Below are 26,139 nucleotides of genomic sequence, written 5' to 3'. Positions count from 1 at the left end.
AGAACACAAGAAGAGCCATGCTAAATCAGATCAAAGGCCTATCTCGTCGCATTTTGTTCACACAGTGGCCAACCCTGTGGGGAGGCCGCAAGCAAGGCACAAGTGCAACAGCACCCCACTCTTGCATTTTTTGGTGATGGGTTTCCTCTTTGGGGGGGCAATGCGTAAGTGGGCACCCTACTTCTGTGCACAAAAGCCTGTAAGAGAAAAAGCAAGGAGATGAGAAAATAATGACACAGGGAATGGAAATTTACTAAGAAAATTAGTGTTTGGTGAAAAGAGGAACTGAGGGGAAGAAGAGAGAGACAGAAATGACAATAGATATGAGGGAAGATCATGAAGAAACTTACAAGAAGTTTAAACGTCATACAGAGGAGCCATTTGTCTGTGTGTCTGCATTTTCCGTGCCCACCTTGGGGTGTGAAGATTGACAGCTAAGATAAAGGACTCATGAGGTGTCAAAGAAGTCTGGGGCCCTAAATATGGTGCAGTGTGGCATCTCCTTGACCTCTATCCAGGGCTCAGTACAGCCCTTAAGTCCCGACACCCAGCCTGTGCCTCTCCTCGTGAAGTTCATGAGGTTCCCCTTTCTTCTCAGAGAGACCCAGGTGTCCTGGCTCAAGCACCACTCTCTCTCTCTCTAGAGAACGCAAGAAGATTGGCTGGCAGTCTTCTCTGCCACCCTGAAGGTGCCCTGCCGGCGCACCCCCGTCTCTGCCCCGGGCATTCTGCCTGCCCCTATGTCACCACCATTCCAATTATTTTTAGCTTTCCCCTCCTCTGATCAGAGTACTGCTGGGATTGCTTTTAGCCATGGGGCTGGGGGCGGGGCTGGGATTTTGGCAAGGGGGCCAAGAGTCTGTACTGTCCCAGGGCAACCTGATACCTCTAGGTCTGGGGAAAGTGTTTACAGGCAGAAACCTTGGACGCTGGCACTGCAAGGCAGGGGTGTTCTCAGAAAGGGGACATAGAGAAGGGCAGTGAGGGAGTGGGGTCTAGATTGTGGGTCTAACCCCTTTGGAAAAATCAAAGCAAACTTGAATGCTGTGGAGCAAGGGGAACAGACTAGGGAAGATGGTACGTGGGGGTCACCGGCAGAAGACTGGCTTTAAGAGAACAAATTCATGCCAAGGAGGAAAAGAGATGCTGTGAAGAAGGGAAGGGATCAGAAGCAAGAAGGAGGAGGCGAGGGAATTCAGCCAGAAGCTAGATGAGATATGTTTGAAGTTGGAGCTGAAACAGTGAAAGGAGAGGAAGGGGAACTAGGGTGGCAGGGAAGGAAGAAAGAGAAGATGTCAGCTGAGATACAGATAACGGTGCGAGTGGGCTGATATTGGAAAGCGTGCAGCAGAGAATAGCGCAACGGACGACTTGTGGAAGCCAGAAACCATTCTCTGGAGAGGGAGAGGGCCTTGGGGTGGGGTGAAGTTTGAATCATGGCTCCTTATCTCATCCCAGGATCCCTGTAGCTGCCAGCCCTGCCATGGAGAAGCTGTTGCCACTGCCTGCAGGGGACAATGAACCCACTGTCCATTGTGGGGGGCATTCCCAGAAGGGCTGCTGCGAGCGGGTGGTGATCAACGTTTCAGGCCTACGCTTTGAGACCCAAGTGAAGACTTTGCGCCAGTTCCCCGACACCCTGCTGGGTGACCCGCGCCGCCGCCTGCGCTACTACGACCCAATGCGCAATGAATACTTCTTTGACCGCAACCGGCCCTGCTTCGACTCCATCCTGTATTACTATCAATCCGGGGGGCGGCTCCGGCGGCCAGCCAACATCCCCCTTGATGTTTTTCTGGAGGAACTCAAGTTCTACCAGCTGGGGGAGGAAGCTCTCTCCAAATTCCGTGATGATGAAGGCTTCATTAAGGAAGACACGCAGCCGATGCCTGACAGGGAGTTCCTCAAACAGATCTGGCTGCTCTTTGAGCATCCGGAGACGTCCCAGGCTGCCCGCATCATTGCAATAATCTCAGTGTTGGTCATTCTCATCTCCATTGTGATCTTCTGCCTGGAGACCCTGCCCGAGTTTCGGGATGAGAGGGACATCTCATTGCCGGTGAGTCATGAGTGAGTGCAGGGCTGGCTCTACCATTGGGCAGAAAGGCAGTCGCCTCCGGCAGCAGATGCCAGGAGGCGGCAGCAAGGTGTTGGAGGAAAGAACTGTGGGCCATGAGGCCTGCCCTGCACTCCCTAAGCTAGCCTGCTACCTTCAGGTGTGGCGGAGATTGCTGCCCCATTGCCAGTGTCAAAGAAAGATGCTAGGCCAGTCTGCTGCCAGGCCAGTTGGCTTTTGTACTTGAAATGGGAGGGGGCATCATCTTGTCCTTTGCCTCAGGCAGCAAAATGTGTTGGGCAGGCCCTGTGTGAGTGTCATGTTGATAATTTCTCTTGATGCTGCTCTCAATGTGTTTGCCTCCTCTCCATTTGCTTAGTGGTGCTGCCATTTGTTTTAAAGGTGGTTCAAAATGTCCTCTGTTGCCTCTTCCTCAAAAATGCTCAAATCATAATTAAGATTTTTCAGAAGCTTCCAAATGTAACAAAATTGTCATATTGGTCCAAACAAATTCCTTCTTTCACCAGAGTTTTATCTCCAACAAAAATAGAGTTTCTCCACTAATATTCACATCTTTACTCTGTGGTTAATTTCTAATAAATGACATTCTGATGCTACCCAAATCTGCTTGGAAGCCTTGTTGTCTAACCCAGAATGTCTTAATCCCCAATACATGGAAGTATCACTGGAAGTAGCATTCCTGCTTTCCAAGTCTGTTGCCCCTCAGTCAACACTACCTAATATAATGGTTACTCAGTGATGGGTAAAATGCATTCTGCACATGATCTAGAGATGAGCCTTGGATCAACCTAGTCCTTGCCCCACAGCCCACATGATCAGGCACCTGCCAAGGACCCACACCTCAGCAGGGGGCCCACTGTCAAGAGCCTCCTGGACTTGTTCCTCCTCTTCACCTTTGCAACCTGCTTGTTCACCTGCCTCTCGCTCTGGCCCAGACAACAGTGCTGCTGAGCAGGAGGAGCAGTAGATGCCACAGCCTACTTGCTCACTGGCTCTCTGCTTGCCAAGCAAGAAAATGGTAGCAATTATGAGAAAGAAGATGAGGAACAATAGCAGCTATATAGTGACAATGGTGGTGAGAAGCTAAACTCACTGAGGAAGGGGGCCCATCGAGAGCGTCTTGCCCAAGGGCCCTCAAAAACCTCAAGCCAGCCCTGCCTTGCCCCCATTCCCAGGATGATGGAGTCTCCCTAAACTAAAGTCATCTTGTCTACACTACCCCCTGATCTTACTGACCACTGTGATGGGATCACACAGTCTATCACAGAGGCCCTATAAACAGCATTTCCCAACCTCAAGTCCCCAGATGTTGGACTACAACTCCCATCACTCTCACCAATTGGCTGTGCTGGCTGGGAATGGTGGGCATTGTAGTCCGACATCTTCTGAGGACCCATGGCTGGGAAACATTGCGCTACAGCATCTTACCTTTCATCCACCGCCCTAGGCCTTCCAGTTTGCAGGTTTCCTTAAGAGCCTTTGTGTCCCCTGCCACAGACATCCTATTTCTCCATCCAGCTTCACACTGGAAGCAGCATTCCTGCTTCCCAGGTCTCTTGGCCCTCAGTCAACACTACCTAATTTTTAGGGGTGTATATTCAGGAAAATGTATTTGCTGCTGCTCATTTTATCAAGCTCAGATCAGACCTGGTGGCCATGGGACATGGGACAGGCAGAGAGAGAAATGTGGTTGTCCTTTCCACAGTATCCGAAGATCAAGCAGAACTGCACAACAGTGACCCGGGTTTGGGTGACATCACCCAGATGAATGAGGCATCATGATTTGGGGCTACTGAAGGTGTGTACAGCTTGAGGGTGTAGACTAGGACAAGGCTGAAGCATCTTTTCACATTAAACCTCAACCTGGGGCTTCATGCAATTGTTTCTCCCACTGCCATATGACTGTTCCCAGTCACTTCCCAGTAAGGAGATACATGTGCAACTGGAACACGGGAAGGGCCCAACATATGTGGAGGTTGCAGGTGCACCAACATTAATCCCAGTACATGCTGTTGTTGGACCCTTCCCATTCTCCTTTTCTGCACGGCAAAAATTGTGTGAATCCACCTTTACATCCCTTTTTGAATGGGTTCCAGTTGCTGCTAAAAGGAAAAGTTAAAGGATCTGAAAACAACAACCAACAGGCTTGTGGGATGACTTTTGCTGCGGGGGCATTGCTCTGTGTTTCAGGATGTTGCAGCCTCACAGAGCATACCTATTGATCCGGACCATAACAGTTTGGGATTCCCCCCTATTTCTACAGTGTTCATCTTAACATGACCCTAAGATATCCTAATATGGACAGGGTTCTTCTAGGCGCTTAAGGGGAATGGAGACAGGAATTCTGAAGTTTTCCCAAAACTTTCATTAATTTGATCCATCCATTGTGTGTTGAATTGCCACTAGGTGGATGGTGTAGGGAATTCCTTTAACTACCTCTGTCCTCTTTAACTACCATCCGTGCATTCTTCAAGAGAACTTACTGCCCCTGCCTTGCAGATCCTAGTCCCCACAAAGACGACTAGGGTTCCTAATTAGCTGTCCAGCAAGATTTCTCTGGCGCCTGGTTTCTTATTTGGTGACTGGTGCTAACCTGCTGGTAGCTGGGCTGGGGCACAAGCAGGTGGGCAGGATTAACACCCTTGGTGCAGTGCTCACTATCAAGGGATCCTGACAGCAGCAGGGGGATGGGAGGGCAGGAGGAAGAGAAGCTGGGATAATTGATGTAACGTTTCTGGCTTGAAAGGCCAGATCAACCTGGCTTCTGAGGCCAAGAGGGGAATCCCTGTGGGGCACTTTGCCATGGAGAGCCCCCACTGCCCCTCCCCATCATGTGCTTTTGTGTCACTCACGGAGCGCCCCGCCCCCACCAGTCCCTGTTTCAGTGCAAGCATCCAATCAGGGACATTATGGACATCCATGGAAGTGGTTCTGTCCTAATGCTACACTCCAATTACATTTGGCAAAGCCAAGCGGGGTTCTTCTTTCTGAGAAACAATGTTGCACATTTGATCCTGAAACCCAAGTTTGAGGTCTCTTATAATAAACTTAGTCTTTTACATTCCTCTATGCAAGGGGTTGCCATCAAAGGTGGCAGAAAGAGTATTCTGGGCGACTCACAGTGCAATCCTATATATCAGAGGTGGGCAGATTTTTGGTTTGTGGGATTTATTTATTTATTTATTATTAATCTCCAACATCCAGCAGCTGGAGTTGAGTGTTTGCACAGAGGTTCAGTGGGGAAGACATATGCTTAGAATTAAAGGGTGCCTCTGAGCACATGCTCAGCCCAGGAATTTGTTTTCATTATCAGAACTGAACTCTCAGCCTTTCCACACAAAAAACGACTCCTGGCTCTCCGCACCCTGCCCTGCCTACGTTTCTTAATTTCAGCAGCCAGAGAGAGACTTTTAGGTGTTGCTGTTGTTAAACAGTTGGAAGTCAGAAACCCTTGCAGATGTCCTGCAAGTCGCCTAGAGACCTACCAATAGATTCCAATCTACCCACCCCCCACCACTGCACTATCCATGTCTCTGTTCAGAAATAAGTCCTGTTTAGTTCAGTAGGGCTTACTCCCAGGTATGTTTGTACAGGATTGAAGTCTGAAGTCTTAAACCAGGGATGCAGAACCCGTGGCCCTCCAGATGTTGTTGGACTCCAACTCCCATTAACCCCAGACAATGTGGCCAGTGGTCAGGGAGAATTGAAGTTGTAAGCCGCCTTGAGTTCCTTGCGAGAGGGAGAAAGGCGGGGTATAAATGCAAAAAATAAAATAAATAAAATAAATAAATAAGTTGTAGTTCAACAACATCTGGAGGGCCACTGGTTCCCCACCGCTGTCCTAAGCTCACTTTGTACGTTCCATTAAACTCAGTGGGACTTGCTTCTGAATAATACACCCAGGATTGCACTGGAAGGGACTTCCTTTCCCATCTTGGCCCAGAGTACTCTTGCCTCCAATCCTAGGCCCCGTAAGAGGGTTTTCCCTAGGTACACCTCTTTGTCCTCTCCGTTCCCCAGTTCCCTACCTCATTCCCCCTCTCTTTCCCTTGGGCTTCTGTTTCCTCCATCTAATCTTTCTCTATTTCTCAACAAACTGTTGCCTACTTTCCCCATTTCTTTCATCCTCCCTTCCTCTTGAGTTTCTTGTGTTTAGCTCCCCTACTTTTTGACCCTCAGTCTGCCTGACTATCAATCCTATGCACCCTGACTCCTCCATCCTCTTCAGTCCCTGGGTGCTGTATGAAGCTTTTGTTTCTTAGCATTACATAGTTGATACCTTTGCCCTCAGATGCAAAGATGTTTGTGAATATCAGCAATACATAGCAGATGAGCCAATGGTTTGCAAGAGACAACTGGGTTTTATTCCTAGAGATGAGATATTTTGTATGTAATGCAGGTTGGGAGGGAGTTTAATTGATGAAAGATACTTTTACTTCATTGACACTCTTGCTTTCAAGTGATTAATTGATCACTGATTATGGCTGATAGTCCAATATTTTGAGGCAGGAGAGATTTTGAGGGTTTAAAAAAAAAGACATAAGAATTTCTCTCAATTAGGGTTGCACTTAGTATATTTCAGTGAACACATTTTCAGAGAAAACAGCTCTGATTAAAATCCAGCACTTTATGCAAAATGTGGAACATCTCTGCATCCATTTTTTAAAAGCTTTTCTAGACGAGACTGTTAACCCGCTGTATCTACTATAGCATCGCAGAATTAAGATGAGATCTCTACACAAAGAGTTTTTCCTTTCTGCTACATAACCTCTAATGGCATTGTGGTATAGCTGACTAACACAATTACAATAGTAGGGATTTGTGGTTTGTTTTTGGATGAAAAAAATACTTGTTTTTCCCTGCTCCACCCCTCCCCCTGCAAAAGAGCTCTTAAAAAACAGAAGTGAAACTGAAGGGTCATGACGTCATCTATAGCACCAGTAAACCATGAGTGAGCAATGACAAGTGCACAATAAAAGCCTTGTGTAGAGAAGCCCAAAGACACGTTTCTAGTCCTCATGGATGGCATCAAGACCGTGAAACCTAGGTGCCTAAAAATTGGTATGCATACTAAGGGAACCCTAGTGGTGTATGCCTCAGGAATATTTTGTTTTAAAAACACATTAATTGATTTTAATTAATTTTAATGTGTCCATGTGATTGAACCCGCTGTAACATCTTCAGCCACTAGGGGCAGACTTCCATAACCAGCACATAGTTTTGCAGTCTATACAGTTTGAAGCCAGAGAGGAACAGAGTTATATGCCTGCCCCCTCCCCCCTGGTCTGGGGCAGCCCCCCTGGGGGGGAGGGGAATGAGGTACATCATGGCAGGGGCCATGTCTAGGGGTGCCAGCCAGCATGGCTTCACTCAGATGGGGCAGGCACAATGTCTCTAAAACTGACAGCTGTATAAATTTGCTTGAAGGCGCTGCTGTTATCAAAACCTGTGGAAAACCAGGTCTGTTGGCTGGTGTAGCAATAGAGGAAAAACAGACTTTTAAAGGTTAGGCATGCAATTGTATGCAAAGTGGGGTTTTATGGTTGCCCAGCTGCAGAATTTGGAATGGAAAAAAATGAATTCCTTTGTTGCTGATCACATCCATCAGTTGACACTTTTAGCCTTAATACTATAGCTTGATACATACAACCCTTTGGGAACAACTGAACTTGGTTCGACTCCCTTTCATTGACTATGACCCATTTTAGACATAATGATGTCAGGCCCATAAATCACGATAAACTGACACTGACTGTGCAATCCTGTACATGTCAATTCAGAAATAAACTCACTGAGTTCAATGAGACTTACTCCCAGGTAAGTGTGTATAGGATTGCAGCCTGAATGTCTGAAACATGTTTAGCCTTGAGAAGAGAAGACTGGGGGGAGATATGATAGAGCTCTTCAAGTACTTGAAAGGTTGTCACAGAGAGGAAGGCCAGGGTCTCTTCTCAATCATCCCAGAGTGCAGGACACGGAATAATGGGCTCAAGTTACAGGAAGCCAGATTCCGGCTGAACATCAGGAAAAACTTCCTGGCTGTTAGAGCAATACGACAATGGAACCAATTCCCTAGGGAGGTGGTGGGCTCTCCCACACTGGAGGCATTCAAGACGAGGCTGGACAGCCATCTGTCAGGGATGCTCTGACTTGGATTCCTGCACTGAGCAGGGGGTTGGACTCGATGGCCTTGTAGGCCCCTTCCAACCCTACTATTCTATGATTCTATGAAGCCTGCATTTCTTTCCATCATTGTCTATCCTTATACATCATTCATATCCCAGAGGAATGACAGCGATCTTAGATGCAATGTAATCTTACTTGGTCTTATACATGTTCCCTTTCACCTTTCTCCCTCACTCTTTTTCTTTCTTCTCCCTTTATCTCTCTGCAGTTTCTTCTCTGCTTCTCTCTGTTATTTCGATGTGCTTTAACAGACATAAAACACTGAGCACAGATGTATTGTGCTTATTAATGTTTGTGTATATGTACCCTGTCCAAAGCGCCTTAACAAAGAAAGAATTAAAAAGAAATACCTGGGGTTGAGTTGATGCAGGCCAACCTGTGGTGAAGCAAACCTGGGAACACGCCTCTGCCACTTAGATTGCAGGTCCCCATGCACTGAGTGGGTCACTGCCAACCTCTTTCAAATGTTTGTGACATTTGCACAATATTTGCACATATAAAAGTGACATTTTAAGTGTGGGGGTAAGCTGTAACCCATAGGCAATCACAACCACATTACTAGAGGTTGAACTGCAATGCAGGTTGAGTTGACACATTGTATAGATCATAGAAAGCTGCTCATGTAGTGCAACTCTATGAATGTCTACTTGGAAGTAAGTCCTGCTGAGTTCAGTGGAGCTTACTTTACTCCCATGTAAATGTATAAAGGACTGCAGCCTGAAGTATGTCTTACCCCCATGCTATGTGCAACTTACATGTGCAGCTAAGAGTTTGGTGCGGTGTTAACTAGGTAATCAAAGCTGCAGGGTGGCTTACTGTTATTATATTGCTTGTTACTGCCTATTATATACAACCTTTTGAGTTATGCAGACACTTTCCACTGGCAGAGTAGAAAGAACGGCTGAACTGAAATCATTTTGCACATGACATTTTGCACATGACCTTTGAGCCTTTCATGCTCTTAGCGTACATGTAGGAATGTTGTTAATGTGGGATAGAAAGTGGAAGACAAGATGTTTTTAATACACATTCTAGCCAGTGTAGGTATAGATAGAATTCAAGTCACATGTGGAAAATGCAAAAAATAAAATAAAATTAAGCATCACATGTGCAAACCATCTAAGGCTTTGGCGCCACATGCTGATCTCGGGCAATTTAAAGACCTGAATTTCAAGGGAGTGAACAGACAGACCGTTGAAAGATGCCCTTCATGTGCATCTATGGATCAGATGGAAACAAAGAAGAACTTGCTATTTGACCCCACCCCCACTTGTGCAGGGAGGGGCCAAAGCCCAGTGGTGGTACACACGATTTGCATGCACAAGGTCCCAGGATCAAGTCTGGTTTAAAGATAAATCACCCTAAGAAGGCAGAGCAGGGGCTTTGAAGTTGCCCATCGATGCTTAGCAGGTCTCCTGGTCACAGTCTTCGCCACTATGATAGACTGATGTATTGAATTTCTATTTAAATTATAGTAATTAATTCCAAATGTGCACCTATATGTACAAATTAACACATGTACAGTTTATATAAATCTGGGTCCTCTTTTTCTGTGATGCATTTTCTCTTTTTTGGTGATGCACAACTGGCCATCCTAGGATGCCGGGGGTGGGGTGGGGGGCTGTGTGCATAATTGCTGGGGGGAACCCGTGGGCCTGTGTGAGGGTTTGGGAAATCAGCATGCTCTGCTCATAGTCTCTCGAGGGTTCAGATACGTGGCTCAGTTATAGGAAATTCAGTCATATCTGCAGTCAGCCTTGGGGCAAATCACGTTTTAGACTAGCTGAAGACTACTAGATAGCATCACCGACACAATGAATATGGACTTGAGCACGCTCCGGGCGAGAGCGCAGGACAGGGAGGCCTGGCGTGCTGTGGTCCGTGGGGTCACGAAGAGTCGGACACGACTGAACGACTGAACAACAACCTACCTCATAAGCTTGTTTTTATTTTTATGTATTACATTTATATTGCACCCTTCCTCCAAAGAACTTGGAGCAGCACACATGATTCTTCCCTCTCCACCCCCACCCCGCATTTCATCTTCACAAAAACCCTGTGCAGTAGGTTAGGTTGAGAAACAGGGGCATTGCTAGGCACTTAAAAGATTCAGAGCCCAGGGCCCACAGGACACAAAGCTGCATGAAATGTACATATGCTAATCTATATATGCAAACTTAGAAATTACTAGGATTTATTTAAATTTCACAGGAGGCAAAACCAGCCAATTAATTTCTCATCCAAATAATCTCAAATAAAAAAATTCTTCAATTAATTTTTACCCTGCCCCACATCATCCCAAAACAAAGAAACAAGTTTTTTTCTAAGCTTAATTGCCATACAGGGAAAGATTTATTGGGGGGGGGGGAGGTTGTTACATGTGAGAAGCAGAGATTTAACCCTTCCCTTCCCAGCTGCAACCCCCCTTGAAAATTGCCCCCTACATGGCAATTAAGTTGAAGGGGGAAAAACTTCCATTGGCACCAATGGATGCTCAGGGCTCTGTGGAATAGTTCTGAGGCCCTGGGAAATGGATTCAGGGCCAGAACCCCATGGTCCCATGCCTAGCAACACCCCTGTTGAGAAATAGCAACTAGCTCAAGTGAGCTTCATGGCTAAGTGAAGTTTTGAACCCAGATCTCCCCAGTCCTGGTCCAACATTCTAAACACTACACCAGCCTTCCCCAACATTGTGCCTTCCAGGTGTGTTGGACATTGGCCATGCTGGCTGGGAATGATGTGGATTGCAGGACCATCTGGAGGGCACCAGGTTAGGGAAAGTTACATTACAGGACCAGTGAAGCTAAACCACCACTCTCAGTTTCTTGGAGGAACGGCAGGTTATAAATGCATTGTGCATACTCACTTTAACTACATCACATGTATATTGTGATATGACATCTACAAGAGAGGAGAAAGAACCCTCCCAGCATCCTTTGGAATTTGGGTTTGGCTCTAGGGAACCTCTTGTACAACCTCCCCCCACCCCCCAATACAGTAGCTATTTATTATTGATTTAGCAATGTTTAGCTATGTTGCACAATGCAACATAGCGAAATATATACAATACAGTCGAGGGACGGGAAGCAGGGGGAATGGGGACAAAACAAAATCACAATAAAACCTGAAATGCTATGCCTATTACTGAGCAAACATGCATGATCATAACATTAGTTAGCAAACTTCCAAATGTCTGCTATTGTTGTATTTTGTATAGCTGCTGGTCCCATTACTAAGGAGCTCTAGGGAAAAAATGGTAATGAGGTATAAAGTGGAGTTTCATAGCAGCTGGAACCAAAGTCTGCCCCCACCCCCCTGACGCCATTTAATCTTCGGTGCTAATTTGGGGGCCAGTGCTGGAACGCCTTCTTCTGAGTGGGTGCAAGTGGAGAACAGCCTGTAGCTGCCCCTTTTCCCCCACAACATGCACTTACCCTTTATATGGGTCACTCACAAGATATTCCTTTCGAAGCCCTCCCCTCACCTGCCCCACCCCCTCAGAAACTGAGAAGATGACATATCTGTGGAATGTGTCATCTTATTTCGATCACCACAGTCTAGAAATCCATCAACACCAAAGGCGAATTACTAGGAAGCTGGAACTATATTCAGTGAAGCCATTTTATGCAAGAACTCGATGGCAGTCTGTGGGGTTAAACTGAGACATGAGTATCTCTAAACCAAAAGGAGTTCCTTTCCGCTGATGAGTTGGGGTTCCTTACTTAGAACTTGACTCAGGACCAGCCCTCAAGCAGCTGACATTGAGTGTCATGAAAGGAAGTCATTCATTATTTAATTTATTATTATTATCTTTTTTACTGCCAGAGACAGCAGGGTGGGGAAGGTGTTTGTGGGATTTTCTGTCTCCGGTGCCAAAATAACTTGACCAAACTTGGATATTATGTACCTTGACTTCTGGGATGGGGGTGGGGTGGGGGTGCCATTTGCTACTCCACATCAAGTAACAAAATATCTTGGACATTTAGCAAAGCTGTTTTATGTAATGGTCTCATTGCAGCCTGTGCACAGTTAAGCTGAGACATGATTATTGTTGCACCAAACTTTTTTTCCCCTTTTATTGAGTGAAGGTTCCACCTCCCCATCATATCCCCCACACCTAATTAAAGAGCAATTTATCTTTTGTTGTTAAACCTGAACAGGACCAATTGAGTTGTTTAGGGCCACTCTTATAAAAATGCCATAAAACAGTACGCTTAGCAAGCTGATACTTAACATCTCTGCAGTTAACATTTACTGGTGTGTGATTAATGCTTAAAAGAGTCCCTGAAAATCATGTGGCGAAATTCTGGATTTGGAATTTTGAAAATTCTACCACATTTTGATTTTGTTTTCATTCGGAGCTAAACCCTTCACATCCATTTTCCCTATCAGTGCCCATGTCTGATTTTGTGCTCTGATGAGGTTCTGCTGGCCTCGTTTTCTCTTCCTCAGTTTTTACCCAAATTCATCCTTGTAAAGAAGCCCAGAAAAGGTACTAGCCAGCCATGCGCCTGAGGTTGCAGGACGCACCCCACCACCTCGCCACCACAGCGCCTACTCCCCGTACCCTCTAGATGAGAGATCGGGAAGGTGGCCTCTCCAGAGAGCCGCCCAGGCCTGAATGACGTGCTTAGAGGGTTTCTTCCTCAAAACGCAGCATTCTGTGGTGGCCCTGGAGCCTGCCCGCACGATGTCTTGCTCTGGGAGAGTCCCCTGAACAAGAGATTGGGCGGGCAGCCTCTCTAGAGAGGCTCATTGCCTGCTTAGGGTGAGACTGGGGGACTCTCCCAGAGTGAGAGATAGGGCAGACAGACAGGCAGGTGGGCAGCCTCTCCAAAGAACCCACCCACCTGATCTCTTGCTCTGAGCTCTCTCCCAAAGTGAGGGATTGGGCAGGAACCTGTCTGGAGCCCCCGCCCACCTGATCTCGCACTTTGGGAGCGGGATCAAAGTGTGAGATGGGGTGGGGGAAGGCGGCTGGTCCTCCAAGGAACCCTGTTTGCTGCTCTCCTGCTGAGTCACCGTGCCTTATTGGAGGGCCAGCTCAGTTACTAGTTTACAGAAAAAAATACCAGCCTGCTAAGAGCATAGTAGCCTATGTTTCCATGTGGGCACAGAAGGGAACTCCCCTCCGCTGTGGTCAGCATAGAAGTGCGAACTGCTAGCTTCTTAGTAGGCTAGGAGAAAATGTGCCTTCTACCAAACAGACTGGTGGAGAAGGGACAGAGTGATCTGTCTCTTCAACACTCGCCTGCTCACTCACCTGCATGAAATTCCTGTTCCCCTGTGGAGACCAGGCGAGTTGTTAAATACTAGGCTGCGCTAATGAATTTCTTTCTCCCATTTTCCAGTGAGGTCATGTTTTGACCTCTGAAATATTAAGGGCTCAGGGTATTTGAGGCTCAGGGTCAGAAACTGCTTCACAGTCTCTCTTCCTCTGCCACCATGGCTGCGGTATCCTTTTCCACATCTGGAACCTTTGTGAGTTATCCTTTCCATGTTGTAGTTTTGACTCATCTTGTGAGAGCCTGTGAAGACAAGCTCTCACATCTGAAGAACAGTGAGGGGTGTGTGAGGTGCTCTCTGCATTAAATACAAACAAATACAAGGGCGCTTTTCTTTTCTGTCATATAGTCAGCTCTGAAGAATCCCTTCTACAAGTTTTCAGCTGACTGTGGAGCACGGGTGGGGAACAGCTTTCAGCCCCAGGGTCGAATTCAATTTCAGAGAAGCTTTTGGGGCCTGAATTCCAGTAGTGAGTGGGGCAAAAGCCAAAAGGGGCAAGTACAAAACCACCAAAAATGCCAGCCTATTTTAACTTAAAGAAGTTGTTGTTCAATCGTTAAGTCATGTCCGACTCTTCGTGACCCCATGGACCATAGCATGCCAGGCCTTCCTGTCCTCCACTCTCTCCTGGAGTGTGCTCAAGTTCATATTCATTGCATCGGTGATGCTATCTAGCCATCTCATCCTCTGCCGTCCCCTTCTCCTTTTGCCTTCAATCTTTCCCAGCATCAGAGTCTTTTCCAGGGAGTTTTCTCTTCGCATTAGGTGGCCAAAATATTTGAGATTCAGTTTCAGTATCTGTCCTTCCAATGAGCAGTCAGGGTTGATTTCCTTTAGGATTGACTGATTTGACCTCCTTGCAGTCCAGGGGACTCGTAAGAGTCTTCTCCAGCACCACAGTTCGAAAGCATCCATTCTTCGGCGCTCAGCCTTCCTTATAGTCCAGCTCTCACAGCCATACATTACTACTGGGAAAACCATAGCTTTGATTAGACGGATCTTTGTCGGCAAGGTGATGTCTCTGCTTCTTATTATGCTGTCTAGGTTTGCCATAGCTTTCCTCCCAAGGACCAAGTGTCTTTTAATTTCATGGCTACAGTCACCATCTGCAGTGATCTTGGAGCCCAAGAAAATAAAATCTGTCACTGCTTCCATTTCTTCCCCTTCTATATGCCAGGAAGTGATGGGGCCAGATGCCATGATCTTAGTTTTTGTAATGTTGAGTTTCAAACCAGCTTTTGCACTCTCCTCTTTCACCCTCAACAAGAGGCTCTTGAGATCCTCTTCGCTTTCTGCCATTAGGGTGGTATCGTCTGCGTATCTGAGGTTGTTGATAATTCCCCCAGCAATCTTAATTCCGACCTGTGATTCATCCAACCTGGCGTTTCTCATGATGTACTCTGCATATAAGTTAAATAAACAGGGTGACAATATGCAGCCTTGTCGTACTCCTTTCCCAATTTTGAACCAATCTGTTGTTCCATGTCTGGTTCTTACTGTTGCTTCTTGACCCTCGTACAGATTTCTCAGGAGACAGGTAAGGTGGTCTGGTACTCCCATCTCTTTAAGAATTTGCCACAGTTTGTTGTGATCCACACAATCAAAGGCTTTAGCGTAGTCAATGAAGCAGAAAGAGACGTTTTTCTGGAATTCTCTTGCTTTCTCCATGATCCAGCGAATGTTGGCGATTTGATCTCTAGTTCCTCTGCCTCTTTGAAACCCAGCTTGTACTTCCGGTAGTTCTTGGTTCACATACTGCTGAAGCCTAGCTTGTAGGATTTTGAGCATAACCTTGCTGGCATGTGAAATGAGCGTAATTGTATGGTAGTTTGAACACTCTTTGGCATTGCCCTTCTTTGGAATTGGAATGTAAACTGACCTTTTCCAGTCTTGTGGCCACTGTTGAGTGTTCCAAATTTGTTGGCAATTAAGCCTTAGGAGAGGCATTTCAACCTTTTAGAAGGGGCGGGGGCAGGGGGAAACTGTGCAAAAGGTGGGAAACCACCAAATGATTTTGGTGGTTTCCCACCAAAGGGATGAGTGAGGGTTGGGTGAAAGGGATGGGGCCAGAAGAAGGGGGCATGGTTACCTGGGAAATCCCAGAGGGCCAGATTGGGACCTCAGGAGGCTTGTGGTTCCCACACCTGCTGTGGAGGTTGCCTCTTGGCTAGCACTTATGACATCAACTGCACACCTCCCTGTCTCCAATCCCCAAGGGAGTTGTTTGGGTGCATTTGTTTTTGTTTTGTTTTTTAAGATCAACCATCACACACACACACACACACACACACACACACTGGCTCTACACATATAGGTATGGCTCTTTAAAATATAAAAGGCAAACTCCATGTTAGGCATAATTAGAAAAGGAATTGAGAATAAAACTCCAATATCATACTGCCCCTATACAAATCTATGGTGCGGCCACACTTGGAATACTGTTTACAGTTCCGGTCACCACACCTAAAAAAAACATATTGTGGAGCTGTAAAAAGTGCAGAAAGGGGCAACTAAAATGATTAAGGGGCTGGAGCATCTCCCCTATGAGAGACGGTTACAACAGCTGGGATTGTTTGGCTTGGAAAAAAGGAGAGTAAGGGGAGACATGATAGAGCTGTACAAAATTATGCATGGTGTGGAGAATGTGGATAGGGAGACGTTTTTCTCCCTCTCTCAAAATAGTAGAAACCGGGGTTATCCCATGAAGCTGAGTGGTTGGAGATTCAGGATAGATAAAAGGAAGTACTTCTTCACACAGCACATAGCGAAACCATGGAATTCACTACCACAGGATGTAGTGATGGCCACCAATTTCGATGGCTTTAAAAGGGGCTGGACAAATTCCTGGAAGAGAAGGCTATCTATGGCGACTAGTCCTGATGGCTATGTGCTACCTCAAGTACCAGAAGCAGTGAGCTACACCAGTTGCTGGGGAACATGGGTGGGAAGGTGCTGTTGCGCTCATGCCCTGCTTGTGGGTTTCTGGTCGACAACTGGTTGGCCATTGTGTGAACAGAATGCTGGGCTAGATGGAGCCTTGGTCTGATCCAGCAGGGCTCTTCTTATGTTCTTATGTGGTTGTTTTAAGTTGCCTCAAGCATAAGGAATAAGACTGATGGCTGAAGCAGCATCCATCTTGCTGGTATGAATATGTAAGGCAAGCTGCAAGGCTGGGCACGGCTGACCCTACCATTAGGCAAGGCGAGGCAGCTCAACACTGACAGAAGATTGGAGCTTACTATTTAAGTGGCAGCAAGTAGTTAATGATGCCATTTAGTCTTCAATTTTTACCACTGATGGGGTATCATTTCTATTCCCCACCTGGGGGCAGAACTGCAAACATGTGTCATTAAACCTTGACAACTACCTTTTTTAGGCAAAGCAACTTTTCAATGGGAGAGATTTACAGTGAGGAATTGGTTGGAGCTACATAACCCATACTTCAGCCACCACCTTCCCCCTGGGGGTCCCCCCACCAACTGCTTTTCACCAAGGAGGTTCCAGATGTGTAAAGGAAGAAATTTCCCCTAAACCTCTGTCTTCATCAATTGATCTGAGCCTGACAAATTCCCTCTTCCCGAAGCTGCTTTGCATAGATAGAAGAACCAGCTGTTGGAATGTTATAATACACAGTAGTGTAATGTCTTCCAGAGTAGGTAGTGTTGTTAGGCTGTAACAGCAGAGTCTTGTGGCACCATAAAGACTAACCGATTTATGATGGCAGAAGCTTTTGTGGACTAGAGTCCACTTGATCAGATGCGGAAGTGGACTCTAGCTGGTTGGTTTTGTATGTATGATGTGTAGTTGGTTGGTTTTGTATGTTGGTTGTTGGTTTTGTTCTGTTTGTTTGTGTGATACGCAGTTCTGTCCTTGGGCACTAAAATGCTTTGTGTTATCCCCGAAACCAGAATTACACCAAGGAAGAAGGATCACTCTGACCATAGTTAAAAGGTGTTACCTGTTTTTACCCATAAGTTTGTACCTTCTGAAGACTCTTCTTTAATTCATCTGATACAACTATTACTCTCTAGTTCTGTTCTCACAATTCCAAATATTCTATGTACATCGGGGGTGGGCAACTTGTAGCCCTCCAGATGTCTTGGTCTACAACTCCCACCAGCCCTAGCTAGTATAGCCAATGACAAGGCATGATGGGAATGGTAGGTCAAAATGTCTGGCGGGCCACAAGTTCTCTACCCATTTGATGTACATGAAGAAGAATTATAACTGATGCTTCTGGAATACAAAAAAATATTGGTGCAGGTGCTGGTGGTGTGTGTGTGTGTGTGTGTGTGTGTGTGCAGTGATTGCAAGCTACCCTAAAGTTCTAGCAAAGCAGAACTGGCCACAGTGCAGAAATATGTCTCCTTGCACTCCTGTTAGGAACATAGATAGTTGCCTTGTAGAAGGGGTATAGACCCTCTTTCAGCTCAGGGGTCACATTCCACTTTGGATATGCTCTCAGGGTATGGGTGGCTGGCTGGGGGCGAAGGCAAAGGGGTGGGGTCAAAAAAACCCAGCCCCACCTATTTTAGCTTATAGGTCTTACTGCCAGTAGCTAAGCCTTCAGGGAGGTATTTCAACCTTTTGGAATTGGGAAAAAACTGCACAAAAGCTGGGAAACCACCCAATGATTGGTGGTTGTGGGAAATGGGGTGAGGCCAAAAGACAGAGTGTGTGGCCTTCTGGGAAACCCCAGAGGGCCTGATTTGGCTCCCTGGACTGAAGTTCTCCACCCCTGCCTTGCAGTATAAGGCTTAGGTCACAATCCTATGCATGTTTAGACAGAGAAAAGGCCTACAACGCCCAGCATTTCCCAACCAGCCATGCTGGCTAGGGCACGCTGGGAGTTGTAGGCCTTTTCTCTCTCTAAACACGCATAGGATTGCGCCCATATAGAGTCAGACCATCTGTCTAGCACATTTAGTATTTTCTACACCTACTGGGGGGGATTCTCCTGGATTTCAGACAGGAGTCTTTCCCAACTTTACCTGGATACCCCTCAATCTAGGGGATTGAGCCTAGAACATTCTGCCTGCTTTACCACTGAGCTATGGTTAGTATAGAGATGTGTCACTTGTGATCAAAGAGGAGCTAAGCATAATTGTGCTCCTCTGGTGAAGTAATACTCTACTTGACTATAGTCCATAATATCACTGGTAATCAGTAGGATCAATGTGTCTGCACAATATGCCAGTGGGATTTGATCCTCTCCAAGAGACCTAACAAGGATTAAAGCTTAAAGCTTCTGCCTTTGAGAGGTTCAGGGTGGATAACAATAAAACGCAACGACAAATGCATATGCTCCATTCTAATTCAGTTTTGAATCCATCCAATTTAAAAGACAACTGTGCACACACACAGCGAAAGACATGCATTCAGGATTACTTCTGAATGCAACCTCGACCCTTTTTTGCCTGATCATGGAGTTAGAAAAACGTGGGTGGAATGTGAGTGTCACAGAATTCATTTCCTGTTGGGCCAGAGATGTTGCGAGCTAGGGCAGCACCAAGCAACTGCACCCCAGCACAGTGACAGCACAAGGAGGCATAGGGGCTTTGTATGGTTGCAGGAGACCAGAGTGCAGGCACAGCCTCTCAGGGCCAAAGGGTGTGTCCGGATGAGGCTTTTATTGTGCAATTGCCTTGCATCATTCACAGAATTTAATGGGGAGATCAGACTTTGTCATCTTCACTCCCTTGTTTCCCCAGTGCTTCTTCCATGCTTTTTTCTGACCAGAAAAGATCTGTTAAAGACAGAAGAGCTTGCCTTTTGATTCCTAGCATCGGAAGTCCTCCATTGGAAGCACCCAAACTATACATTGAGCCTTTCTACATGAGGCTTTTATTGTGCAGCTGTGATTCATGGTAGTCTGCGGGTCCTTTACATGACATTGTCATTCTCCAGGGCTTCTCCTGTGTTTTGCAATAATTATCATATTTTTTCCCCTAACAAGGAAGGTCTGGTATTATTTAGAAATGGCAGAATGAGAGGCTCCTGTAATTGCACAATTCTCCTATACCACAGCACCATCTGGTGGCTGTATAATGAAACATATAGAATGGCAGAGAAAGACCCCCGCTCCCCGAAAAAGGGGTGTGTAAAAGAGCAGATCTTGATTCAGCAAAGAATCTGGAAACAGAAGCCTCGATAAAGGTGCAGAATACAAGCCTCATGTAGAAATGCCCATTATGCTAAGCATGCATCATTAAGAATGTGCTTTGCACTGACCCTTTTATTTTTTCAGAAAAAAAAGCTGTGTGTGGCCCCAAACTGGATTGGGACCATGGCATAGAGGGAGGGGTGTTTAACTCTTTCCCTTCCGCTATTTCCCCTCTTAAGGCAAGGGTGGGCAAAAGGTAAATCGGGATCTACTGGTAGATCTCTGGGTGATTTGCAGTAGATCAGCAAGGTTTTCTGACTCTCAATTGTCTTAACAATAGCAACAATTAAAATGCTTCTTTTCCCCTAAATTAGGTTGCTGAAAAAGAACACTTGGGGAAAACCATGAGTGGATTTTGTGTGAAAGGACTTCAGAGCTTGGTTCTGGTACTGATGGCAAATTCCTGGGCTGAGCATGTCCTCAGAGGTGCCCCATTCCTTAACTCTTACTGCTCATCTGCCAGGCCACTTGAGCCAGTATTTTGGACATGGCTCTGGTTGCCGGACCTCTGAGTTCTAGTAAAAATACAAATGAATCATAGAATCATAGAATAGTAGAGTTGGAAGGGGCCTATAAGACCATCGAGTCCAGCCCCCTGCTCAATGCAGGAATCCAAGTCAGAGCATCCCTGACAGATGGCTGTCCAGCCTCATCTTGAAATGAAGTAGAACCGCAATCCTGGAGTCTGCCCATCCCTGCTCTACAGTGCTATTTGCAGTAAAGAGCACATTCAGGGGAAATAGGAACTGGGGCAGTGGGGGGGGGGGGCGTTCTGCAGGAAGATGGTAGAGGGTGGAAAGGGTTAACTTCCTCCCCACATGGCATGGTCTTGATCCAGATTAGGGTCCCACACTGCTGCTTTTTCTGAAAAAATGAAGTGGCCAGTGATAGAAAGCATAGTTTTTAAAATATGTGCTTAATCTCATGCGTTGTTTCTTAACCCTTCACAGACTTTAACCACCCACGTAATCACTCAAACAAGACGTTTCAAGTGTGGTGAAAAGGCAGCTTTGCTGCACTACCCTAACATTCAGGAATTATGGAAATGTGCTCCCAATCTGGACTGGATGAACTTGGGCCTGTCACTTATCTGTCAGCTTAGACAGGGATTTTGTGAAGCTAAAATGGGAGGGGAAGGGCCTTGCATGTCACCCATAGCTCCTTGGAAGAAAGGCAGATTAAAAATGAAAAGAAACCATAAATATTATAGGGCACGGTATATACCACGTGATATATAGCCATGCTCACATGATGTTCGGATGTGGCAGAAGTCAATGGTTTTGGCCACTGAATAACAGAATTGCATAGCATTTTGCCCTGCGAGATGAGCTGTGAGAGATTTGAGCCAGTTTGTAAAACATGGATAAGCAAGCGTGACCTGCAACAAAAAGTTGCAGTGTCGAATACATTTGTTCAGGATGCCAGCCCGCTATGCTCTTTTTGAGGATACTCCATTCCATTACATCACCAGGTTTTTGAGGGGCCTTGGGCAAGTCACCCTCAATGGGCCTCTCCTTCAGGGAGTCTACCTTCTCGCAGCCATTGTCACCAGCTGCTATTGCTCCTCCTCGTCCTCTTTCTAATCATTGCTACTAGGTGCATGCTTGGCTGGCAGGCAGGCAGGCAGGCAGGCAGGCAGTGAGCAAGGAGGCAGTGGCATCTATCGTTCCTTCTTCTCACCACCACCATTGTCTGAGCCAGAGTGAAAGACAGGTGATGCAGCAGGTTGCAACGTTGAAGAGGAGGAGTAAATCCAGGGGCTCTTGTTAGTGGGCTCCTGCTGGGCTGTGGGCCCTTGGCAGGTGCCCAACCATACCTACTTTTGACAATGACTCCCTTTTGTCCTCATGATGGAGCTGTTTTGGGGGATTCCCCCCTTTTTTTATTTGGTGCTTCTGCAAACCGTGGAGTTCCCCAAGCCTGCTGATACCCCCCACCCCCCCACCATGGATGATGCCGTTTTGGCTGTATAAGGATCAGATAATGCTCAGATGATGAGTTTGTATTAGTATGTAGAATGATTGTATTAGTATGTAGAATGGTCTGAAAGCGACTGATGTAGTTCCATCTCTAGAAGTAAGCAAATCTGGGGCTTGCCAATAGCTGGATGAGAGATTGTTTGATGGCTCAAAGGATTCTGCTCCGAGTTCCCTGGAAGATGGGTGGAATACGAAGGAAACAACAGAGGATGCATAGAAAATGCAGCATTTCTTTAGAAACAGTTGTCAAGATTATCTCCACCACAAATGTACAGAAGCCCTGTTTGCATCCCAAACCCAGATCCAAGGCTGGGGATGCAAAAAATAAACCCTTAGCATGTTCTACCCAGAGACATCAGACTGACCCAGTCTAGGGGCTTTTCTGAGTCCAAGCAGGTCTGAAGACAGAATTCCCCCTAACCCACCACACATCTCTCTTGCTTGCAAAGCGAACAAGCCCTGCTTACATAGAGAACAGGAGTCAAAATTAGCGAGCCAGGAAATTAGAGCTGACCAGAGGACAGAGCTGGGAGGGACATTTGACCTTGACATTCGGCTTTTCTCCAGGCTTTAGAAACTGCTTTGATTTTGATTCCCCCTGGGAATATCTAGGCTAACCTGGTATCCCCCCTCCCACTGCCGCTCATGGCCTGGCTCCCGCTAACCACTATCTTGAAATAAATCTGCTGCACAAAGATCTTGATATTATCCTTTCTCCCCATCTCACTGTGCCCTAACTAACTGGCACCTAATATCCCTCCCCTGCTCTTACCAATCTAGGTGTGTATGCCTCTTGTATTTTATTTATTTCCACACACAGAAAATGCTGTGTTAAGCACTGCCTTTGAAGAATTGTGTTAAGTACTGCCTTCGAAGAACTGAAAAACTTTATTTGAAAAGGGTACCACAAATGTATGTTGTGTGTGTGTGCACCATTGTCCCTCCAAGATCCACAGGTTTGATCCCACGGAAAACTTAACTCTGCCTTCTAGGTTATGGATTTGATTCCTTCCCAAATCACTTATCTCCAGCAATGGGTAAATGTCAGCCATGGAAGCAAAACAGTATGGCTAAGTTGCTTAGTATGAATGGTTTTCCTACTCACCAATGAGAGAGGGACAAAACATTTAAAATCTTTGATAGCATCTTTCTAGCCTGGTTGTGTATTCATGCCAGCAAAGGACATTTGAATTTTATTTACTTACCACAGTTTTTTCACTGCTTTTCAACTATGAAACTATTCACAGCTTAAAAAACAAACTGCAATCCATTAAAAGCAAAATGCAGTCTTTTCCACTGAATTCAACTAAATCAGTGGTGGGGAGCCTGTGGTCCTCCAGATGTTATTGGACTTCAACTCTGATCGGCCCAACCAGCATGGCCGATCATCAGTGATGACGGGAGCTTGAGTCCAACATATCTGGAAGGTGCCAGGTTGGGGAAGGCTGCGCTACATGGTGTGATCGCCCCAAATGTGAGCCCCACACAGTGCTAGACAAGAACCAATGCCTGTAACCCACAGTCCTCTGCACCATGCACATGGCTGCCTCTGTTACCCGGCCACCACATTGCCTGGAGCTTGATTTCTGAACAGCCAAGGAAAGAACATGTGCAGGGGTCATAGAGTGCAGTACGAAAGCTCAGCCCGCACTCTACAGTGCAAAAGCTCATCTTCCTCTCTGTGGTGCAAAACTTGTGCAACCGTGGTGTCATGTACACAACAGGAACTGCAGGGGGCAAGTTGTGGAAAAAGTGAGGGCTCATCAGTGCTGATGTGGGGGCTCAGAAAGAGTTTGAAGGGATGTCTCTTCTGAGTTGGGAAGATAAAGTGAAATGGGAGGGGACAGTGATGTAAACAAATACAGGAAAAGTATTTTGATGCCCTAGGCCAGGGCCTAGTTCCACATCTTCCTTTCCTTTGTCCTACTCCTGGCTTTTCCCTTATTTTTTTAGGCTTTTCTGCTGCTGCTGCTACCACCGAAAATCAGCACTAGCATGTTACTTTTTTCACTTCTGCATCAGGTAGTGGTTGGTTTCCCAAGCATCAGGAGACCACCCCTGGTACGGGCATGGAGGGATTGCAGCGCCCTTGCCCTGGCACTAGCAAGATAGCAAGACAGGCTGAAGTACAGCAGCAGTGGCACAAGTGGAAACGCTTGGAAACTGGCTCTGTGCATAGGTTGCTTGCTGCTGCTGCTGCCGCCTTCCTAACAGAACACCTCATTTGCCTTCCCTCTACAGCCTGTAGATCAGGGTTGGAGAAGCTGTGGCCCTCCATTGCCCCTGCCAGCTTGGCCAGTGATCAGGGATTATGGGAGCTGTAGTCCAAGAACATCTGGAGGGCCACAGGTTCCCTGCCCCTGCTGTAAGGGAAGAAATAGTTGGCTGATCACCATCCTTTGGTACCCTGGACTAGAGTGGGGAACTTCCAGCCTGTGGGTCAAATGCAGACTTCCAGGCCTCTTGATGTGAACCTCTGGACTCTCCCCAGCCTACAGCCCCTCACTGGCCCTGCCCCCAGGTTGTCGAGATCATTTGCTCCATCTTGCTCTGTCTCCCAACTACAAAGCTGATGGAGGGTACCTTGGGGGAATGCCTGGATGCAAATGCCTGGTGAACAAAGGTAAGAGTCAGATGTGTAACTCCACCCACTGTGGGCTCCGGCTCCTCCCACTGCAGATCCTGACAGATTTCAACTGAAGTAATGTGGACCTTGACAGGAAAAAGCTTCCCCCACCCGTGCCCTAGACAGATGCCTTTTCTGCCAAAAGGGAGGCCATGGCCATGAGAAGGAACCAGGACGAGTGCTAGAGTGGCAATGCAGACCAACGGCTGTATTTATGGCTATGATGGGGTTTATTACTGGCACTGTGAGGAAGACAGGGTGTCTGTCTTGCCTTTATCGGTGCTTGAGGAGGTAATGCAGGTGTCCTTGGGGGAGATGGAGGGGATGGCAGAAACATACCTGAGGTGAGCAGGTGCTGGCTTCTTAAGGGAGAGTGTTTAGCCTGCCTCTCCCAACAATTCTAACATTTTGCACTATATGTCTCATTTTTTTAACTCCTTTCAGTTTAGTAAGTCACATTTACAGTCATGCCTTAGCATCTCTCTCTCTCTAACCCTCCTTGCTTTTGCACAGCCTGTCCATCATCGTTTGAATAGCAGTGGGCCACACACCCTGCCGCCACTGAAATCCCATGCAGAAGACCCTTTCTTCATTGTAGAGACCATTTGCATCTGCTGGTTCTCCTTTGAGCTCTTAGTGCGGTTCACAGCCTGCCCGAGTAAGCCAGCATTCTTCAAAAACATCATGAACATGATTGATTTTGTGGCCATCATCCCCTACTTCGTGGCCCTCGGCACCGAGTTTGTGCGCCAGCGTGGTGTGGGCCAGCCGGCGATGTCCTTGGCGATCCTCAGGGTCATCCGGCTGGTGAGGGTCTTCCGAATCTTCAAGCTCTCCAGGCACTCCAAAGGGCTGCAGATCCTGGGGCAGACCCTCAAGGCCAGCATGAGGGAGCTTGGCTTGCTCATCTTCTTCCTCTTCATTGGAGTCATCCTCTTCTCCAGTGCTGTCTACTTTGCCGAAGCTGACCACGATGACACAAACTTCACCAGCATCCCTTCAGCCTTTTGGTGGGCAGTGGTCACCATGACAACAGTGGGCTATGGAGACATGTACCCTGAGACTGTTGGTGGCAAAATTGTGGGATCCCTGTGTGCCATTGCTGGGGTGCTCACCATCTCCCTCCCAGTGCCTGTCATTGTCTCCAACTTCAGCTACTTCTACCACCGCGAGACAGAGGGTGAGGAGCAAGGCCAGTACACCCACATTACTACCTGCCCATACAGCCCACCGCCATCCCCGGCCCCTGCTGCCATCCGGGAGACGGCTCACCTCAGGAAGAAACACTATGGGGACTCAGCACTAACGAGACCCAATTCAGAATTGCTGGACGGCATGGTACCCATGGGCAACTCAGAAGTGCCCAACAAACGTCTTGTGACTGAAGTGTGACAACCTTGTCCATCCAAGCAACTGATCCCCACATCCTGAGCTGATCTTCCATGCATCTCAGTGTCTTTAACTGGAACGCTCCGCATAATAAGACAAGTAGCCAAAGGACCAGTCTCTGGTTGGTCCTAAAACTCAAGAGAGTGTCATGGATTCAGAGAGAACATTTCCCATCAGTTTTGGAGAATGGGCTGGAGAGACAGCCTCATCTAAATTTGGGATGGGGCAAGTCACAGTAGGTCATCACTGGAGCAGACTCACAGCAAAGCGGGGGGAAGGAGTCATATGGACTACGTTGCAAGGAGACAGTTCCACAAACACACACATGCCCTGTTGCTCTGCTCCTTCCATGGTTGGTTTAGGATGCAGTCAATTCAGAAAAAGAACCTCCTCTCTGCTCCTTTTACTCCCCTTTCTGCCTGGTCACCCGCCA

At 46.9% G+C, this 26,139-nt stretch overlaps 1 protein-coding gene across 1 annotated transcript; it reads left to right on the top strand.

The window, feature by feature from the left end:
- The first annotated feature begins 1,483 nt into the window (after window positions 1–1,483).
- On the top strand, window positions 1,484–25,709 carry KCNA7 (potassium voltage-gated channel subfamily A member 7). Its single transcript, XM_084808299.1, has 2 exons — window positions 1,484–2,059; window positions 24,831–25,709. Exons 1-2 carry the CDS (start codon window positions 1,484–1,486, stop codon window positions 25,707–25,709), a joined length of 1,455 nt encoding a protein of 484 aa, XP_084664425.1.
- Window positions 25,710–26,139: the final 430 nt, after the last annotated feature.

Source organism: Heloderma suspectum, chromosome 6, assembly GCF_057233095.1.
Source record: "Heloderma suspectum isolate Gila_16-S chromosome 6, 16-S_ref, whole genome shotgun sequence".
Classification (NCBI taxonomy): domain Eukaryota; kingdom Metazoa; phylum Chordata; class Lepidosauria; order Squamata; family Helodermatidae; genus Heloderma; species Heloderma suspectum.
The sequence above is the reverse complement of the archived record's forward strand: the minus strand, read 5'-3'. Positions and strand labels throughout refer to the sequence as shown.